The sequence below is a fragment of the Patagioenas fasciata genome, chromosome 14, assembly GCF_037038585.1.
Source record: "Patagioenas fasciata isolate bPatFas1 chromosome 14, bPatFas1.hap1, whole genome shotgun sequence".
In the NCBI taxonomy this organism is placed as follows: Eukaryota; Metazoa; Chordata; class Aves; order Columbiformes; family Columbidae; genus Patagioenas; species Patagioenas fasciata.
The window spans coordinates 12,508,620-12,531,099 of record NC_092533.1 but is presented as its reverse complement, the minus strand read 5'-3'; the positions used below and the strand labels follow the sequence as shown (position 1 = coordinate 12,531,099).

General features: G+C 37.2%; 1 protein-coding gene and 1 long non-coding RNA gene across 5 annotated transcripts in view; one reads left to right on the top strand and one right to left on the bottom strand.

Annotated features, from left to right (window-relative positions):
• The window catches only part of LOC139829115 (uncharacterized), a 401,519-nt gene that overhangs the window by 167,689 nt on the left and 211,350 nt on the right, over positions 1–22,480 (top strand). The gene's annotated exons all lie outside the window — the stretch shown is intronic.
• The window catches only part of GABRG2 (gamma-aminobutyric acid type A receptor subunit gamma2), a 67,239-nt gene that overhangs the window by 5,164 nt on the left and 39,595 nt on the right, over positions 1–22,480 (bottom strand). For 2 of the 4 annotated variants that reach the window (XM_065849213.2, XM_065849214.2), the window contains exons 7-8: positions 2,213–2,365; positions 171–376 (exon numbers count right to left, since the gene is read on the bottom strand). In XM_065849213.2, the coding sequence (XP_065705285.1) occupies positions 171–376; positions 2,213–2,365 (359 nt within the window). The other 2 variants (XM_071814794.1, XM_071814795.1) reach the window with 2 other exon arrangements.

Below are 22,480 nucleotides of genomic sequence, written 5' to 3'. Positions count from 1 at the left end.
TTAATATATGAGCTTTTCATCTCAAGGTGAATGTTTGCATTCCTAGCAATACAAAGGAAGAATATGTATGTAATAGCGAAGTCTTACAAAATGTACAAGCATAAAGGAGTTACATGCTCTCTCAGAAAACCTGATTGAAGTTTAGGCCTTGCTGGTAAAAAGGTACATACTGGATTTTTCTTCTTTTTGTCTTTATCCTTGCTTGGCTTTCTGTTGCTGACAAAGTAGTGCAAAGTTCCGTATTCCACCAGTGCAGAGAAAACAAAAATAAAGCAGACTGACACAAAAAGATCCATTGCTGTCACGTAGGAAACTTTGGGAAGAGATTTACGAGCAATGGTACTTAGGGTGGTCATTGTCAGGACAGTTGTAATACCTGGTAGGTAGATAGAAAATAACAGAATTATTATTATTTCAAGTAACAAATTGATTTTACCAGTTATCTCTCTCTGACTGGTTCTAAAGTATGTCTGAAGTTCAAACATATAGCAATGGTATTAAACAGCACATCCCAGCAGTGAAATGTGGATTCAGTGAGAACTTCAGGGATTAACATGGGGTATGAAACATTTTTGCGTGGTCACTGCAAGTGCTGCTCTGCAGAATACTTTACTTAGATGTATCCTGATTCTAAGAAATTTAGTTTATTTTTAGTTTGGTTGTTTGCTTCTTTTACTTGCACGGTAATGATACCAGTGTCAGTGAGAGACACACCTGCAGCTATTTCATGAGGTAGAAATTAATGAAAATTTTTAAGAAAGCATGTGATCAAGAAGGCACCTCAGGACAAAACGTGTAGATTTTTGTGTGTGCTACATAGAGGAATAAATCTGTTTCCTTTATCTTTCCTTGATGCATTCTAGTTGTATGCGAAACATGCTAGCCCCACACAAATTATCTGCTGCTCATTATTTAGGAGATTTCTTGCATATAAAGTGGGAAGGGGGAGTCTCTCAGGGCTCCTTGTAGCTGTACCACTGGGGTCAGATTTCTCTCTGTCCCAGAGCAGAATCTCTTCTGGCCTTCAGAAGTGACTGTGGTCTGTAGCTGAGAAGTACTGTGACATGCCTGGCCATCCCTTCTCCTTTCAAAACAGTGTTCCCTGTACTGTGATGTGAAGAACATCAACAGCGCATCAGAACAGTTACCATTCATCACATTTTATATGGGAAATTCCATACTATAGATTTTACCTCCTCAGTGGTACAAATAGGATCATTCTCTATGGAGGAACCTATTGGTTTCTATAGCTAACTGAAATTTTAAATAACAGCTGAATGCCTTTATTAATCTTTTATTTATTTAAAGCAGATTTTAAACCTCCTTTTAGAGAGTATGTGGAAAAGGCAATAAAATGCCTAAGGATTTCTGTCATGGTAGCCACCAATCCTCTCTTCCTGTGTTTCTTTCAAGGGAGTTCTGGAATGAAAATGCGGTCCCTCAGTTTGCACTGCAGTACTCTGTGCCGTAGTTCTATGAATAAATGCAAATGCAGAAGGAAAAACTAAAATGATTCTCTCTTGTGTGGATTTCATGCAGAAGTTGAATGGTTCTACTTTGGTAATTCTTACAGCTACAGCTGCTTTGCACAAGCAAGGTTAATTTGGTCTCTCTTTTAGTTTATTTGTGGAACAGTTGCTAAATGTGTAGAAATTGCTAATTCTTATAAATTACATACCAAATTGTCATGTATAGGATTTTAGATAACACCAAATTCAGTTGATTTTGTGGCCAGAAGACTGGATTTGATTTTTGGTCCCTACAGTAGGAACCATAGAACCACTTTCTCCCTTTTTTACCACCGTGACATACAGACAACCAGAAAGATTGCTTCCTTCTTGTTTTTTATTACATTTGTATTGTTAGTCACTGTGATATGGAAGCATAACAAATAAAAATGTGTCCCTGCCTCTAATCCAACATTGTTCCCCATCCTCTTGATTTTTACAAAAATACTGCTGTCGTCAAAAAATATGCAAAAGTTTTTATTGTAGGTTATCTACAATACCCAGAGTCAGGATCCGGGATAGTAAAAAGGAAGAGATGCAAATATGGTTTAGGCCATTATTTCTTGGAAATGACTACATCCCTCTAAACAAGGAGAGCTCATGTGAAATTGTCTCTCATCTTGTATTTACAAACTGGTGATCTGCAAAGGCGTCAATTAAACATTAGAACACTTGAATAAAAGCAGGAAGAAAAACCAACTCACCCAGTGATGTTCTGGCTGGAACTGCATCCTTATTAATCCAGAAAGAGACCCAGGACAGTACAACAATAAGTGTGCAGGGAATATAGGTCTGAATAGTGAAATAACCCATTCTCCTGCTCAGGTTAAAGTAAACAGACATGACTACATAGTCTCCTGTAAAAGAAAAGCATACCAAGATAGAATGTTAAGTTGAAAACCCAACATACAATTTCTATATAACAGCTAGGGTTTTCCTATTCTGTGTCTGGGATATATATATTAAACTGATTCACCAGATATACTGATACCAAATACATGCATATCTCTTCTTCAGCACTGGTATAGCTCAAGAGCTGTTGGATTTTCCACACTATGAAAGTAAACAGTCTTGCAGGTTCACTTACGTGACTCGTACTTAAAGATTTCAAGGGTAACCTCACTTGCATAGTGTAGGAAGCTTCTTTCTACCCAGGTCATTCCTCACAACTTGCAAATGCACAGCAGCTGGGTGAGTGGTGGTCCAGCAAAGCTCCGGTCACCATGCTGCCCCTGTTAGCATGCTCCCAGCTCTACTCTCCGGTAAGGTGAGCTTTCAGATCTGCTTTTTAAATTATTCATGTTCTCAACTGTTCTTCAGGGCTAGCTTGTGTCAATAATTAATTTCTTATTTGCCTGTAGATCTTCTGTTGTATTATCTCCTCTAGAAGGATTTGAACCCACAGCTCCTAAGTGTCCCCAAAATTGAGGCTGTATTTTACTCAGTTGTACATAACATATTCCCAATCAATAGTTTTGTGAACCTTTTTTCCAGGTTTTTCCCCTCTCAAACTATTGAATAAATTCCATCTGGATTCAGCAAAACAGCAAAGCTTCAGCTTTTTATGTATTTTTTTTTTTCTAAACTGAAAAAACTTAGTTATCATCTTTACTTCAGATTACAACTCTCCTGGGAAATCTTGGTTGCAAAAGAGCTTCAGAACCCCAGGCTACAAAAGACTTCATTGCAGTCCAGTGAAATGCAGTCCAGAGAAGTCTCAAACTGCGACAGAATAGGATTTGCAAATTCAGAGTGAGATAGTTTTCCAGCATTATGAAAGAGGCTCTGTGGTTAATGTGTATTCTGCTTAGATCAGTACCTTTAGTTAACATTGAGCTCTCTGTTTTCAGGCTTAATTAAAATTCTAATTTCGCCCAGAATAATCCCTTTGAACCTGGTCACAGAAGAAACTTCAGAGATCACTTTTCTGCTGGTGCTTCTTTGTTGTTATTTTTTTTTTCAAAGTGAATGTCCATATCCAAGGAATTAACTAGTTTTAATTTAATTATATCATGTTATCATTAAACCAAAAATTTAAAACCCAAATTATGTATATGTGGTTTACAAGGAAATATGGCTGAATATAAGCAACCATTTTAATAATTCACGGATAAGTTTAATTCACAGATTACAATTACATTGTATGTTCATATCATTGTATACTGAAAAACTACCACCGATCAGGAATACTGCAACAGTGAAGCCATAAAATTACAGCATGACTCATTCTTCATCTCTCTGAATCATGTATTAACTTCCTGAGAAGTTACTACTTTGTCAGTTCTGGGATTCTTTTTTTTAATGCATTTACCTTCATATAGGCTATTAATAGCATTGATATTTCAAAACTGGGTATTTTTTCCTGCTATACCATGGTAGAGATTAATTTAATCAGTAGCTGTATTACTTTCATGCAAACCATTTTAAGGCTGTTCTCATGCTTAGTGTTATTGTATTACTTTAATGAGACAAGAAATTACCAGAAAGACATGAAATATAAACCCAAACATAGATGAGAGCATTAAAAGGTATTAGCTCTGAATTGGAATTAAAAAATCAGATCTTTTCTTCTGTTACTGCCTTTTCTTTTTTTTTTTTTCTGAAGCTGCACTTTCATAGTAGCTGAACAGATATATCAGATAACTTCTTTCTCCATATTTTTTGTCTTGTACTTAAACAGGTCTTTTTGCCCAACTGTTTTGGTAGTTCTAGCACTCTTGCCTTGTAGGACCTTTTATTCAAAAGAAGAGAAAATATCAGAAACTAGTAAGTAAGCCAGGACTTTGTTACAGGTCATAGAGCCAAATTCAAAACTCTGCACCTGTGCTGAAAATAACACAAACAGATAAATCCAGATGACCTAGACCAAGGTGTACTGCAAACACTTCATGCATTGTCATCCTCAATAACAGTGTATGCGAATCAAGCCCAATAGTTGTGTGGATAACACATGGATATACATACATGTGTATATAGAGAGAGTAGCCTCAGTCCTTCCATTTTATAGACTGTTTCCACATGTGTTGTTTTATAATGTTTTTTTCTAGAAAGCTTGGTGGTGATAACCTGGTCTCCATGGAGACTTGTCTGGATTTTTCCTTTAACACAAGGAGTGCTTTTTATACAGTAAACCATGACAATAATATTTTTACAATATTTTATGCTTTTTTTTTTTTGGTTGTTGTTCAAACTGTGATGCATAAAAGCTTTTAAAATGTTAACTAACTTGCAAAGGCCTTGGTCCATTCAGCAGCGATGAACTGTTACTGTGAATTCTCTATCATCTCGAAGATGCGCTCCTGAGGACAGTCCATGTCCACAGACCAACAACAATGTCCTGTCACAGAGAATTTGCTCCACAAGCTGGAGACACTCCAGGTGGAAGTGGTTTATATGTAATTGAACACAACTGAACACAATTTCCTCTGCAATTTTTTTTTATACTGGAATTCTTAACCAATTACATTTAGAAATTACCTATCTCTGCTAACATGTTCAAAAAAGTTAAAAAGTGATGTAATTGTTCTAGACTTTGTTCAGCTCTCACAATTGTTATTGCACCTGCCTTTATGCAAAGACTTTCTTTCTTAACGGATACACATGTAACAAGTTCAAAACACTCCAGAATTATATGCATAGGAAACGCTGTATCAGCTCCTGATATTTGTAGACAAAGTCCACAAAATCATTCTGGTAGACCTTATTTCTCATGTCTTGTAGCATTGGAAACATTTTACTGAAAGTTTAAGGAAATAAGAGAGAATACATATTTATATCAACTTTAAGGTTTCTACTCATGGAGAAGTTAAATCAGAGGAAGTAAAAACTTCAGTGTCAACTATAACTCATCAGGCAATGTGGAGTTGACTAGACTATCTAAAGGATGATTCAAGGATGCATAACTTCTTTTAAATTGCATATTGCTTTCCAATCTGAAAGCCTGCTGGTGCTGCAGACAGTCTTGCATTATGGAGACAACTCCACTATTTCAGAGAATCTTCACAGAATCCCAGAATGTTAAGGATTGGAAGTGACCTCAAAATATCATCCAGTCCAATCCCCCTGCCAGAGCAGGAACACTTAGATGAGACTACACAGGAAGGTGTCCAGGTGGGTTTTGAATGTCTGCAGAGTAGGAGACTCCACAACCCCTCTGGGCAGCCTGTTCCAGTGTTCTGATACCTTCACTGAGAAGTTTCTTCTCACATTTAGGTGGAACCCCTTGTGTTCCAGTTTGAACCCATTACCCCTTGTCCCATCATTGGTTGTCACCGAGAAGAGCCTGGCTCCATCCTCGTGACACAAGAGCAAGCCTTCTGAGATTCTGAATAAGAAATGTTGTATCAGCTGCCGTAACATATACATCCGAAATGTAAGATGTATTAAGTTCCCTGTGGAACATGAACTTTGCAGTGCTTGCTTTAATCACACCTTTTGTGAGGGAATCTTGCCCCAGCCCTGTTTTTACCCACATATGTTTTTTCTGCCTCTGTTCATGGACTTCTCTGTTCGTCAGCCAGGACCAGCTTAAATACTCTGTTATTTTCAGATTATCTCTGAGGTGTCTGAGGTGATTTTTCACCCCTGGGGTGTTGCCTGCATGAAGCTGTCAAACTAAGACATTGTTTTAGTAAAAAAAGGCCAGAGTTGATCCTTAGCACAGGGTCATTCATTAGCTGTCACTTGACGTATTGATAATCTTTTCATTCTTACTTCATCCTCTTTCCCTTAACTCTGGCTCTTGTTTATCCAATATTCTCTACTGTAACAAGAAAGTTTCTCGGGTTGCTGCCAGATTGCTGTTTGGAGACCTAATGTGCTTTTGGATTTCTTTAGAAATGAATGATAATGCAACCTGGCAGTATCTTTGTAAGATAACACATTTATGTGCTTGATATTTGCCATCTTAATTAAAAGATTTTGGATTACTTGGGCTTTCACCAGAGACGTTACAGTCCTGCTGTCTATTCTAAGGTGTATATATAACTATTACATGTGTCTAGAAAATAATACATAGATAATTTTCAACTTCTAAAGAAATACTAAATTTCCCTGGAAAAAAAATTACTTTATTACAATGAAGAACATAAATCATCCTTAATATTTTTAGACATCATCTCTCTCTCTGTATTGAATATATGTATTTCTCTTACTCTTCTGTATTCATCTATGTTTGTGTCTAAAGATAGATAGACATGGTCTTCTTCATCCGAAGATACGATAACCCCTTCTGTCTGTCTATCTATAGTTTCTTCATTGATGCATGTTTAAACCGGAATGCAGTCCCTTGGGAAGATGCTGTCCAGATCACGTTTGGCCTCATGTACAAATATATATTGTTTCTACTAAATTCATATTCCTACCAATTGTGTTCGGAAGATCACAAGACATAGGGCAGGGTTCTGACTTGAGCCACAGCATCCTCATGCTGCTACCCTGAACAGGAAGCCGAAGACTTTTCTTGGTGGCAATAATCACGGCTGCACACAGGGAGTGTCACTTGTAGAGGAGGAGATATTTTGAATAAGGAGATGCATACCATCGGTATCCAGTGATCATGCCCTTAGTAGGACTTTACGAAGGATTTTATTCCTAACACTCCTGTGTCATCCTAATTTACACAGACTGAAAGCGGTCTATGCCAACTTTGGAAATTGGGAAGCTCCTCCTACCACACACTCGTGTGATATGGTAACTTTAATACCAGGATTCAGGCTCTGTTAGGCAGTAGAGAAAGTGAATTCCTGATCTGAGGAACCATCTGTGCATAGTCCTGGCCTAAGTCCCAGAGGTTCAATAGAAGGAATTAGCTGTGCCAGGAAGCATAGCCAGGGGGAATGTACACTGCACTTAACTGATTTAATCAGCACGGTGGGTGTGATCCTTCATTGCTTGCTGCTTGTGGAATCATTTATACCTGTGCGAAGTGAATGGGAAATTATACCCATTAGTACTCTCTTTATGCATGTTTAAGTGACTGTGCAAAGTGTAAGGTACTGGGGAAACAAGCCTCTAATTTGTACTCAGAAGTGATTTGGAAGCTAGTACAAATGCTAGAGAAAAGAACAGCTTTCTAACATCACAAGAAATTGGTGTCTTAATTATAGTTCAGGTAGCAACACTTTCAGCTGAGATTGCCTCATACTAAGTCCTGTAAGATTATGTTTTCTGTTGTTTAAAACACTGCTAGATTTAAATAATTAAAATAACTGCAGAAGAGATGGGAGAAGAGTAATGTACGAGTTAAACTATACCGAAAATTCAGGCCACCATTTTTTCTGTAAGGACTGATCGAATGACTGGCAACTAGGATTACTGTAGGTCACTGATGATATGGTAACTAATAGGCACAATTTTTTTAGCACAGCCAATAGCAGCCACATGGTTCATCCAGACCCAGACATGCACCAGCTGTCCAGATTTCCAGTGGGTTTTTCTCTCCTGATTTTTCACAGAAACCATACAGGAAAGAGCAAGAACTTATAAAATATTTGTTTGCAGAGCCATATGAAAATATAGGTAGAAAATGGAACATTTTCTCAAAATTAACTCATGTAAACAAGTACATACATAAATTATTTGTTTATGTATGGGAAACCCAATCCAGTTTGTCTTTCTGGATTGAATATATATGGGGAGGAAGAAGAAAATAAAAATATCGTGCCACACGAGGGCACTGTCATCTTGGAATAGAGGTGAGAAAGGATTGCAAGTCTGCCAGTGGAAAACCCAATCTTGAAAATTTCTCATCATTCTCCTGTTGACTGCTTCTACAAACACTCAAATGGCATAACTGACTGTAAACTATGGCTCTGTTAATAGAGGAGCACTTCTAAGAACTAAAGAAAAATTACTCAAGTAGCAATAACTTTGTGGTACAAGTGATGAGTATAAACTGCATAAATTGTTGATGAAGAACAACTGTGGCAGCAGAATTTATCTTCTTTTCCTCATAAATAACTAATAGATACATCCTTGTTCTCTCTCTTTTACTGTTAACATGGCCAACATTTTCAGTTAGGCAAAGACCACACTGCTTTTTTTTTTTTTTTTTTAATTTACTCTTTTTTAAGAATGAACAGCTAAGTATTAGTTTAATGGAAAAGATGCATTTTTGTGGGTTTAGTTATGGTACATGGAAACCATTAAAATAGTAACATGATTTCTATAAATACCTCCTTAAAGGCAGGAGCTTTGTTGTAAGTTCACTGTTGTCAGTACTCAGAGTAAATTCTCAGTCTGAATTAACCATATTTAAAGGAGAAAAGAAAAAGGGACAGTGGGAGAAAGGGAGAGCAGAATCAGACCTCTCTGTCCCAAACCAGGCCACTGTCAGGCTGTGGACTATGTTGCACAATGCAGCTTTAATCGTGGATGAAAAATTATATGAATAGGTTAAGATTAGTGTATTTGTCCTGATGCATCTTCATTTGGCTCTTGTCCCCATCTCTTGTCTTGCCTTGACAGTGCCTGTATTTTGGAATTCTGCTGGCATTGACTGTCTTGGTGAGGGTACTGAGCCTGAAAATGTGCTTCAGTGAGATCCCTTGCACTGCTGCGATGATTTGACAAAAATGTAATTTTTTTTTTTTTCTAAACACACAGTTTTCTATGAGGATTCAGATTTAACCTATTCATATTATCTCGTATAAAACCTAAGGTGACCTATTTTTGATAATTTTTTTCTTCTTCCAACAAATCAGAAAGTTCTTCAGTCTGTCTAGTTCTGTGCTAATGAAACAGTATTTCTAAAATTGGTCATTTATCGTATGAGAGATGATATTAGCTCCTCCAGCACAATATGTTTTTACATATATCACAGGAAAATAGTTTTGACTGAAGTATTTGGTCGCTGGGCACATGAGTGAGTTTCCGTAAAGACAAGACAGAAATTTGATCACAGTCCTGATCATAAGCTGATTTTTATGAGATTTATTTGTGTCCACAGTTAGAAATGAAAAGTCTAGGGAAAAGGCAAAATCTTAAGAACGCTGTCCCCCAGATATTTGACCAGGAGACCTTCCCATAAGCTCGTGCTTTGCCGAATGCCCTTTTCTTTGTTTCTCTCCTTCACAGTGTTTTGTTCTTTCATTCACTCATTTTTAGACTGCAGAGGGACTAGGCAGTTTCAAAATATAATTAAGTCTCTTCCTTTTAAAAAATGCTCGACAATCTCTTTCCCTCTGAGGTTTAGCAGCAAAATACCACTATTGTGTCATAGGGAAGTCATGATGTGAAATAAAATACAGTGAATATTTAGCCTTTAGGGCAGAGAAAGAAAGAAAATCTGCCATGGCATTGTAGATATTTGCGTGCAACAGACTTGAAGCACAGTGCAGTTCTCCACCTGACTGCTGGCACTCGCTCTGCCTGGGCTTCACAGAAGGAATGGGGCGATTCATGGTGATTGCTGATACCACACAGCAACTGTGCTGAGTGATTTCACCTCAATTCTAAATATGTGTTTCTAAGCCATGATTATAGCTTGATTATGTAATGAGGTAAAACAATATTAAGACTTTGACAAAGCTTGCACTATAGTCCATTTATATAAGATTATCTCTGGGATTCAGATAGCTGCAAGCCTGGTTTTCAATTTACATTCCAAAGGATGAATCGTAACTGCATTTAACTGCATTGCACAGCAGGGAGGAGGGCTGGGGATAGGAGGAAATTTGATTTTTTTATTTTTATTTTTAAGGAGTAAGGTGTATCCCTCCGTGTGAATGTGTCTGACATCAAACACCTTGATTTCCTGCGGGAACGGGGAGAAGAAAACGGGAATTAGTTTATGTTTGTGTGAAATGACAACCCCAGCTGATGAAATTCCTGCAAAATGAGATGAATCATTACAGCCATCCAAGCAAATGCAATTTCTTTATGTATGACATGACTTTCTGCCTGACAATTCTGATTTTGTTTGGTCCTTGGCCACTCATTTTACTTGAAGTGCTGTTTTCTCAGTTCATTTGACAGAATGTGTTCCACTTCTCATTAGTTTCTAATTATAGGAGGAAAGAATGTAATGACACTAGACAGTAATTAAAATCTATTATTGTTGTTCCAACCTTCCCTTTGAATTCACAGAGACAAGATTCACCCTAAGAACTTTCTGTTGCTGAAAAATGTCAGTATGTGGAAATGTATTGAGGGATTGAAGGTAAACTGGGGTGTGTTTCTAAGGTTCCATCTGTGAATACTAGAAGTTTGAAGGGCAAATGAATGTTACTGACCCTATATACTCACTTATGAATTTTTCCTAGTTTAGGACATAATTAAAAGCAGCTGATTTTTTGGTTTTGAAGACAGCAAAACTACTACATTGGCATTAGCAAATACAGGAGGATTTTGATTGTGCAGGATTAGTGTTCAGATGTGGCAGCAGCGCGATGTAATAGGTTGCAACTGCTGTGAGTGAACCAGTATGTTCCGGTGTGTAAATAATCTGCAAATTACAGAACCTTCTGCTTGCTTTCTCACTCCCCTCCTGCCTAGGAACCATCAACCCAGGATGGAAGCTCAGTGTCTCATCTCGGAATGGTTAGGAGGGGTTAGGTCTCTAAATAGCCTGTTTGACTTACTGTGATAGAAAATTGGAGCAAAGAGATAATATGAGTATGACAGAAATCTCAAGTAACATGAGAAAGTAGAGAGCCACAATTTCCAGGCAACACAACCAGTTGGGATGCTGTTCTGTTAGAAATCTTGCTGTGCCTGACACAGTCAGGCATCCTGTGTCCTTGGCTCTTTAGAATGTCTGCTTGTTATCTAAATACCTAAGGAAAGGCTATCTGCTTCAAAAAAATGACACATTATAACCAAGGGCTCTGTACATGTTTAGAACAATGACTTGATTAATTTGAAGTACTTGGCCTATTGTTTTTATAATAATAAGGGGTTTGAGATACGGTGAAATCACCAACGCGAGCAAATAAGAAATATGTTTTATTATAGTTCCTTCATTTCAAGGTATCCAGATGGTATATCCATTTCCTGGCAACATCCAACCCTTCCTGCTCTTACATACAGTCAGAAATGGAAATAACTGGTTTGAATCCATAGTTCAAAATGTGAAGTACATCACATCTGTGATACTCCAGGTTAAATGCATTATCAGGGTTATGAAATAAGAATTATCAAAGCTGTGTAAATTTTATCCTGTTGAAATTTTCAGCAGTTTGCATCAAGGAAAAAAAGCACAAAATGGTGGCTGGTTTTGTTTTACAGGGTGCTAGAGCACAACATTTATACCATATCATGGGTCTACATATTTAGATTTCCTAGACAACTGTGCAAAGGATTTGTGTGAAAATGGACTGTGCGGTAATAATATAAGTGTAAGATGTAAAAATGGGAATGTAGTTAAAGGTGGCACTTTGAGGCCTGGGTTAAAAGCTACTAACATTAAGTACCCAAAATAACAAAATTCAAAGCAAATGGTCAGTCAAAAGTGACAGGCAACTCCCAAAGGGAGTCAGACCTTAGGTGAACCAATGACCTTTGTGGTGTCATCTCAGCTAATCTGATATTAGACATGAGGGCTCTGACTGTGGCCAGTGGATGAGTCTGTGGTCAGAAACACTTTCAGAACTGGTTGAAAATTAGATACAGGCCTACTTGGTGAACACCACAATAGAAGAAAAGAAAGTATTTAATGTTTTTGGTCTAAATAACAACAGGCTTACAGACATGTTAGAAAACCCTCTTGAAATTAGTACTGTTTAATGAGCTTTGTGCATGTCCTGGTTGCTGAAATGACTGCACAGCACTAATGCAGTTCATAAAACGCCACTTCTTGGATTTGCTTTTACATCTTTATAAGTTGTCTTGCATGGCAAAGGTCATTCTAGATTTCCTCTGAAAGCCTTTCATTCTGAGAGAAGAGGAATCTGAGGATAAAGTACATTCAATCTTTGATCTTGATGTTTTCAGTTATTTTCAGAGCCAGGAGACAGTATTGCATAACCTGAGGCTGCAATAAAACTTGATGTTTTCTTCTTCTTCCTCTCCTGAGGAGAGAAGACATGACTGCATGAAGGCAAAGTTCTGTAGGGGAGCTACTGATTTCACAGATTCGTTCTGTCTGAAGCCCCCCGTGGAAGAAATATTTATACAAGTAAGTACCACTTGAACACCAGCATCTCGCTTCCACTGAATGCACAGGGAGATTACTAGAAAGATAGTACATAAACAAGGAGCCCGAGGGATGCTGGGAGGAATATAACGTGCTTTGTTGCTTGACTTCCAGCACTATTTTATTTTATTTTTTAGTACTTCAATTCCATTTATTTTTTGATTCTTTTAAATATTTTAGAAAATTTCATCAGCAAATATTTAGTTTTAACCCCCAGGAAACCAGTCTAATTAACCAAGACTAAAACTCACCCGGGTGTGAGATCCTGGCAGGCAATATATCAAGGAGTAAAAGTAGTAGAGATCAAACCCAACTGTCTTTAGAGCTCCGTGTGATCATCTACTAAATGTCATGGGCTTCAGAGGGCTAGGGGGCAGCCCAGTAATAAAAGATGACTTTGAGCACAAGAACCCAACAAAGATATATAGTAAAAAGTATAGTGGCTTGTTGGAAAACAATATAGCCCCCAAAAAATCTCAGAGCAGCGGTGTGGATTATTGATTAGGACACTGAGGCAGCAGGCAAGATATCTCAGGTGTGGTGCCAGCTCTCTCACTGAGCAGCTGTAGGGTGGTAGGATGGGTATTTCTCTTCTCTGAACCCATCTTTCCTTCTATGGAGGTTCTCTGGGACACGTGCACACTATGTGCTTCAACAATGTCTGGCAGATTCTGCTCTAAACTTACATAGAAATATTTAATGGGAATGGTCAAAAAAGAAAAAAATATACAATGTGATTACATAAAATTAATGGTTTGAATTTTAACTTACTATAGGATAATTCTTATTTGGCTTCTCACACAAAAGTCAAAAATGTTTGATTGTTATTATTCTGTTTCTGGTGATACTAAAAGTTACCCATGTAAGCATAGTCATGCAAAGAAGCAAAACAAAATAAACTCTCAAATATTTCTATTTAAAATTAGAGCTCATGATCAGTGCTATAAGAATTATTCTGAAACTTTCAGCTTTTTTTCAAACATTTTTTTCTTAAATTACAAACCAAACAAACTTAATTGGGTTTTGTCATGTTCATGTCTTGTCACATTTCTGGGTAACCAGAAGGAAGCAAACTGTATGCCTTGATACAGTTTTTTATACAGCATGGAAGCAAGGTGACACCTACAGATGATAAGAAAATGAAGAAAACAGAATTTTGGAAAAGAATAAAAACCCTCATGCTTACAAAAAAATAAGAGTATTAAAGGTGACACATGCATGAGATTTAAATTATTTCATTGTCATCTAGGATTGGATACCTGGAACGTCCTCTGGAAAACTCGCTCATATTCAGAGTCTGGCTAAGCACTAAATGATGAGGGTTCTTGAATGATTATGGTAATTCTGAACTTCCTGATGCTTACAGGATACCCTTATGTAGTTGAAGGGTAACAAAATCATTCATTTAGTAGTTAATTAAAATGTAAGTAAGTACATAAAGCAGGTAGTGATTATGCCAATAAGAGAGACAGCCCACAATTTGCTGTTTCTTTTATCAATGACAGACACAGCTGGCAGCAATACATAAGTGCATTTTAAACTTCCGTTATCTGCCTCTGTTGAGTATTGACTTAAAATGAAATTATACAGCAAAACATAATTCTGTTGCTTAAAACTTCAGGCTTTTATCATAAAGTCTTTTAATGTTAGAAAGCTTGCAGAATTCTGCATGGAATCCTCTCAATCATCTTTCCACTTCTACTTTTTGACATATTCGCTTCTTCAGAAACCTGTTGTTCACCCCGATACGCACGTAGGAAGAGAGGAAGTTCATACACCTTGTTAAACTGAGCTCTAACATTAGCTTCTTGTTTAAGATTTGCTAGTATTTGTGTAGGAATTCCAGTGCATATCTTAGTATTCATCTGCACTAACTGATGAACATGGAAAGTGGTTACACCAGGCGGAGCTGCTGTTTGAATGAGTCTTGAACACATCTGTGTACGGGTATCATCCGTAAGGTGAAAGGAAGAAGGGAGGAGAATAATACACTTTTTTAACTCTTTGTGAAGTTTTAGTATTCACTGATACGTATATTTTTAAATTATAATAGTGATTACCATGGTAATCTCACTGTCAGTGTGTAGCAATGTGTGGTCTGTCTGTACACTGGGAAAGTAAAGTGATCCTGTGCTCTTTCTGCTGGCTTTGTACAGCACCTTACTGAACCTGCAGCCAAACATAGCTGCTCTCAGGGTTCCCAGCATCAATACTGTGCATTTACGAGCCGGTCATTTTTCTGTTCTACTTATATGTGATGTCATGTTACTGTCTACAAATGGAATTATTTCTTTTTTTATTTTTTTTGAGACATGGACACTGGTAGAATGACTTGTAGAAACACTTGCCTGGCAGAATTACTGATTTCTTAGACTATCAAGTATAATGAAGCTTCCCACCTATGCCTGTAACCTATAAAGGCACTTGAGTTTTGAGTCCTCCCCAAGATATTTGCAGTCACAACAGTGATAGGTCTATGTACATTATGTTAGGGTCTTTTGAAAGGAGGATGAAATTGTGCTTGTCTTTTTTCCTCTAATTGTTAAGATGTGGCTGCCTAGAATTGAAATTGAGATAGTTGCATTGAACTTTTACAGATAGAGTTTAGTTGCATTTAACTCTCAGAAATAAAACCGGGGATTAAAATAACCCATGCTTAGTCCATGTTCAGAGTTTAGTCATTCTGGAGAACATATATTCTGTTTTGCCGATTTATAAATGTCTGCATGTATCTATTTAAGCTCATTTCATAGGTCCTAACCAGAATTTTGGCTTGTAAAATTCTTCCATAGCAGAGTAAAGCCAGTTTGGGCTAGTTGGAAGAACACCTTTTGATCTATGAGTGCAACTCAAAATAAATCAGTATTGTAATCTGAAATACAGAAAACCTGGAAAAAAATGCTGTATTTGGCTATTACAGAGATCTACATTCCTTAAAATAACAAAACAGTTTTCGTTATCTTCTGTGGTCCGTTCAAGGCATGGCAAAAACAGCCTTCTCTTTTTCAGTGAATGTATATCTGTTGCCCACCTACTTCCTGAGCAGTACGTGCTGTCTCACACAACTCCATTCTCTGCCACGTGAGCTCTACTTCTCTCCTGCTGAACGTGGAGGTGGCTGAATTGGACCAGGTTACTCCTGTTAATGTGCATGTTTCAGGAAGGTTCACATCTGCCTCAAGCTGGTTGGAGACTACTGGTACTTAGAGCTCTAAAGTTACAGTTTTCCACAAACTGAGCTTAATAAAGATAATTTCTTTTTGTAATATACAGGATGTGGTTATGTATATTAGATATATAAGTAATATATTATATAACTATATTACGTAACTATATTACATACAGTGACACACACCTGACTTTTAAAAACTTGTCCTGAATAGTACTTGTGGGTTTTTATAACTGCTTCAGACAACTCTAAATAAAAATATCACAAATGTTTGTTTTCCAATTTGAGATATTGCTCTAGAAAAGGCTACTGTGGACTAACGTTTGAGAGGTAAACAGTATCTTTATTCTCCTGCTATCAGTTTGCCTGAGGACAGTGCCTGCTCTGTGTGCAAATTCCAAATTGTTTCTGGTTTCTTAAGCATTTTGTCTTGCAGAAACCAGGTGCAAACCTTCAGTAATGTGCAGATTAATCTTGTTCACAATCATAGCTAACATGTAACAGCAGAAACATCCGCTGGCAAAAGTAGGTGTTGCAAAATAGTCTAAGGTGTGATTGGTGAGGAAATGAAATGGAAAAAAACTAGCTCTAATAAAGAGTTATTTATATGATAACAAAGGAGATGGCAAGTGTATTTGGGTGTATTTTAAGCTCTTGAACTTTCTAGCAGGATATTATCGACATCAGGTCGAAAGTACAATCGTTGAAGGAAAGAAAAGGATGCTGTTAAACCCAGAACCTCTTTAGCTGTTAGGAGGTGGGGGAGAATGTTTTGTAAAATCAGAGAACAAGAAGAAATGAAGGCACTAGAAGCAGAAGGAGCTAGGTTGTGGCTAAAATAGTAAATAAATGTAGAGATTGGGATAGTGAGAGAGAAAGAGAGAGAAAATATGAAAAATGGCAAACAATGAAATGATGTTCTGAAATTCTGTGTAATACCAAGAGCAAAAGACAGGCCAGAGGCATGCATGCAACAGGCCTGAAGGGGAGAACAGAGATGGAGAGGATGCTTAGTGTGAAGATCATGTCTCAGAAGAAACAGCTATGAATCATGAATAATTTATAACCAGTACTGCCACTTGAAGTCAAACAGATCAAGCTTAGGAGTGAAAAAAAAATCTTTAAAGACTACAGATACCATCTTGAAGTTTCAGCTACAGGCTTCACAGGAATAAAGGTAGAGCTCCTAGGTGTATGTAATCACCCTAGTCCAAATCCTACAAGGTATTTAAATGGCTTGCCCTTTTCAAGAGGAGACCTTTGAAGAACTATTTATTTCTCAAATAGACATATTCAGGATAACATTCACAGCTACTACAAAACAGGTTCCCCTGGGAGTCTCCATCCCACATTGCAGTGTGAATACCATCAAGTTGTAAGTTTTCAGGCCAGGAAGTGCAACCTCTTAATCTTTTCTTAAAAGTGAGGTTATAACACTGTGAATCCCATGGGTTATGTCTTTTAAGACTTTCTTCTTTTAACATTTGAAAATGTGATGTCCTGGGAAGCTTTTAAAAATGAACTGGCAATTCTGGATCTGGAACACTGTTGCATACAGAGAAGGATGCATTTGGAGTCCCACGGGACAGTGGTGAGGGAACTGTGGACTGAGCTTTACCATGTAGAGTGTACCCTGCACATTGGTGGTATAATATGAAGTCACTAGAAACTAGATCTCTGTGAGACCTCTTACATTATTTTTCACAAGTTCAGCTGCTGTGTTTGTGCCTCACAGAGAGAAAAGGCTGCAGCTGATGCCAGGCACCAGAGAATGTTAACATGTTCAAAAGAGTCATCCAATGATTTTTGCATTTATCTTTCCGTGGAAGTTGCTATCATAGAAGACTTAAGAGTTGAGAAGATAGGTTGGATGCAGAAATGATGCAGTGGTCTTTCATATCTCACAGGTGTAGCTTGTTATAGAGGTTCTCTGTGAGACAAAGTCAGTCATGATGTCACCTGAGATGCCATAAGAGAGAAGAATAGTCAAAGCCCAAGAGGTAAAGCAACAAAATTACAAGCAATAACTTCGTACATCCAACAAAACAGTATTTGCTTGAAAGTGTCTCATGAATTTCCCAGAAGGGACGTGGATATGGAAACGCCATCCAGTTTCCTTCAGGAAACCGACATTCCCACTGGGCTCCTGCACAGTGCTGTGCCCAGCAGCTGCCACCCTTCGTTCAGCTCTGCTGGCCCCGCTGCCCAGCAAGCGCTGTGCCAGTCCCTGCACAGACAGCAGCTGGGAGAGAAAGAGTAGCCAGAGCCAGGTGAACATTTCAGATACTTCAGTAGAGTGAAGAAGAAAAGTCGTAGGTTTGGGTTTTTTCTCATGACTTCCACTTCTTGCTGTGGAAATGACAGCAGTGTTCTCAAATTGCATCCCAACAGTTCCCAGCCAGATGAATTTTAAACATTTTATTATTTCTAGAAGCAGAATGAGTTCAAAAGAAGATGACTGATAGTAGTTTTTGAAAAATACATGTTTTACTGATGTAGTTTCCTCCCTGTTTCTTGATCCTAACAACTCTATGTGAACACCTTGTTAAGCAATGTGAATGTTTGAAAATATGAACACAAGTGTAAACAAACTTCTCCTAGCAGCTCTCAACATGAAACAGTTGATTTGTTCTTTGGTTATATTACTGTGAGCTAACAACCTTGATCTTGGACTAAAATTCCAGTATCATAGAAATTGTGTCTAGAAGAAAAAAGAGTTTGTATCACCCAAGTTTGCATTCTCCAAGTAAGTGAATTATAGAATTACAACTTTGGCGTGACAAAAATAATATTCCTCATTGCCCTTTTCTGAAAGGTTACTTTTCCCTTTAAATTTATTTTTATAGTTCAAGATCATTTCTATTTAAAGTATTTATTCTCAAGTCCACTAGAGAATTTTCATACAAAAGTTTATATGTATTAGAAAATTACTGTCTTTTTAATAACACACACCAAATCCAAACTGTTTAGCTAAACTGTACATAAAATCATTGCCATTCTTCAACCTTCAAATATTAGGCTGAATGCTGCTCAGATTATCTCAACTTTTTCTTGATTTCAGTTGAATTCCTAATATTCTTATTGGGATATTTGGCTCATAGAACTTGAGAACCATCTCGAGCTTGGAATCACAATAGATTGTGAAAGGTAATTAAAAATGGAAGTAATAATGAACAGCCCCTTTTTATCAACCTAAAAACTGGTACTGTTGAAGCTTTTGCTAAAACTTAGAGAAGCATATTGCTTTTTATCCTCTTCCTCTAAGACCAAGGTTATATTATCTCATGCCCTCCTTGTTTATAATTCTGAAAATATCAGTCAGTTATAACTGTTAAGACAGAAGTTGCAAAATGTCAAAAAGACAGAGAGATTTGAGGGACTGTCACATAGTGCTGCCCTACTGCTTTCCACAACATCAGCCACTCTATACATTCTTCCTCCCAAGAAAGGTTAAGGCGTGAATTTTGGTTCTTGTTAGACTGCAGAGAAATGAAGTAGCGAACACCTGTGTGGAATGCTTCAGCTGCTGAAAAAGCTTACATTGGCATTTACATGATTATTAGACAGCAGGAAATTCTGCCATGAGATGCAGATCTGTAAGAAATCAACCCCTCTGCTCACAGAGTGTTTCATTTTTCTTACTTAATTGTCTTTAGAGAAAATCTCTTATCACACCAAGAACCAAAAATCCATTTTAAACTTTAAGGATGTGGCAATCCCTAGGAAAGAGGTGGACCAGAGAGAAAGAGTTAAGAGGTAGAGGGTTTTTTTCCTCCCAATCATCAGCCTCATCAGCACAGCGTTATGTTTAGGAGGTATGGTTAATTGTAAAGCTACCTAATGAAGAAGAGGTGGGCACCAAAGCTGGCAAGCTCAGCAGGGGACTGTCTGCTTGTGGTTGCCTTTCTAGTGACTTGTTTCAGCGCGTATCCTGAGCTGTGGTAACTGTTACAAGGAGAAAATGATTCATCCTCCTGCACAGAGTGGGCACTAGGCATATAACGACCTGCCTGCTGGGTTATCTTAGGTCAGCTGGCTGATCGGAAGTTCAACATCTTAGTCATTACAAAACCCTGAAATGACGCTGCCACCACCAACAGGACTGTGCTCTGACTCAAACTGACCTCCCTCTGTGGTGTGTGGATACGGTGGGACCTTTCCTCTCTGGAGAGCTGTTGGGATTTGCTCTTGGCACGTAAAATGAACCAGTTCAAGAGTTCAGAGAAGTGCCGTGTTTCCATATTCCATTATTCAAAGGGTTGATCTTTTCCTCTTTCACTTTTCTTCCCTGACTTAGGGTCATAGTGGAATTTTAATATTTGCACAATTCACTGGTAATAAGTTCTCCTGGTGAAATGATTTGCTTTTATTTTCAACAGAGATAAAATATCTCTCTCAAAACTGCAGGTTATCATAGATTTCCTGTACCTAAACTTCAAAGTCTACTTCTCTTTTTCTGCACTATTACTAAATCAAGTCATACACTTTTTGACAATCATTGTTTTTAGAAAAAAACTAATAATAGGACAAAGTAGTTTATTTTCTTCATATTCAACAATATTCTTGCTTTTCCCGGATGACAACAAATGGCGAGAGTTATTCAAGAACTCTCAGTTCATAGCTGAATCCTTAGGACTAGCGAGAACCTAGCCAGAGTGACAGCATGCTGCCATTAATTGCCCCAGGTATTGCTATTGCACTTGTACAAACAAGTTAAGATACGCAGTTCCAAGACATTGCTGTTTCACTTTATAATTTTGCAACTGGAGCAATGTGATAGCTCTGTTCTAGACCAGAAGTTTTTGTGAAATACAAAGGTGTTTGGTAGTTCTTTATAGACTCTATATTTTTTATTTTGCATAACTACAGAAGGGATATGAATTAAGGTCTAATAGTTATTACTGTCTGTAATTTGGATGGACAGGGTGTGAACCCATTTTAGGGATTTTGGAGGGGAGCAAGGGAATAGAGTTGTTGGGGATTTTTTTTAACCTATACAGTCACTAAACAGAAGCAACCTTGTATGATTGGTTTGTACCTACACAGTATGATTCTACCTCTTCAAACTCATATTCTCAAGATTAAAAGAGAAGAAATCAAACTACAATCAACAAAAACAAATTATATGTGATACTCAAGTTTTTTACATAATTTTCTCAATCTTTAGAATTGTTTCCAAGAAAGAACAAATAGCAGTTTGCTGACTAGCTTAATGATAATTTCTAGTCACTAGCATTAAGACACGCAAAGGGTGTTGTTGTACTTTCTGCATTAAATCTTGAAAAATATTTTAAAATTCTCTTATGTAGGGCATGATACAAGAAGTATTATTACATAAATTTTATCCTGCAGCTCTTTAGCCTTAATTATGCAGTCTTCTTGAGAGCAGCAAAGAACTCACTTAATGGACTGTATCACTTTCTGAGATGTGGAATATTTATAGCTTCTATGATGTACATCAAAATGAGGATGATTCTGCCCAGTTTAAAAAAGCAATGTTAAAACACTCACTGTTTACAATTAAGAATTTGTTTTAACAGTAAAAAATGAGGGAGTAAATTTTTGTGAAATATAGACTGATAATGACAAATATTTGAACTTTACTACCATGCTTAACATTATGCCACTATATTGCTCAGTGAGAATGTGTTGACAGCATTATAGGATGGTTTTATGGAATTGTAGATAATGCACATCTAAAAGAGAAGTAGAACATTTTATAATCACAAGGTAAAGGTACTGCAGAGAGTTTTAGAAGTTCATACCTATTGTACACATTACCAGTCAACACTCTAGTCTATTTTCTTTTTGTTTCTCTTATTTTATTTTATATAAAAAAATAAAGATCAAAGCTCACTTGGAAGGTCTCTCTAAACTTAGTGGTGTTAAATTAGTTTCATTTGCTGTTTATATGGGATATTTGGCTGAATTTGGGTATTATTAGCTCCCATCAATGCCACCTGATTGAGATACTCTTTTTATGTAGACTTGTATGTCTTACTTCCACTCAGCCTTTCAATTACATCTATTCAAATACAGTGTCAACCTCCCCCAACAAAACAGCATCTTAAATAAGTAGGTTACTAAAAATTCTGTGTAATGACATGAGATTGAGAAGCTAGAAATTGTACTTGTAAACTGAAGGGATTTAACTGTGTAAGAACAGCACAATAAATATTTTAAACATACTTATTCACTATGGAGAAAACTCTTCTAAAAATGCTTAATATTCAGAGTTATTTTAATGCTAAAATAGTTGTGTTCTTTAACTAATAGCCATTGTGTCTAAACCTTTTGAACAAAAGATTTCTCACTACAATTCATTGTAATTAGATCTAGCCCCAGTTGCAAAGGGTGGAATTACAGTGATTTTCTCTTGTGATATTTCAACAGCTCTGTGAAAGTCAGTCAATGGATGGAGCATGACAATTTCATTACCAAACAGGAATTAGAAGAGGGACTTGGGATGATAGCATGCTTTGTGCCTCAAGGAGTCATCAGTACAAAGTATATTTGTAGGGGCACTTGAGGCATCACAAAAAATTGTATGCTTAGTTAATAGAAGGAAAGGCTTTAAAACTCAGAATCATTTGTTAATTTGCAGATTTTTTTATCGTAAAAATAAGAACATTCAATATAATGTTTTTCTTTATTTTTTAAAATAATTTA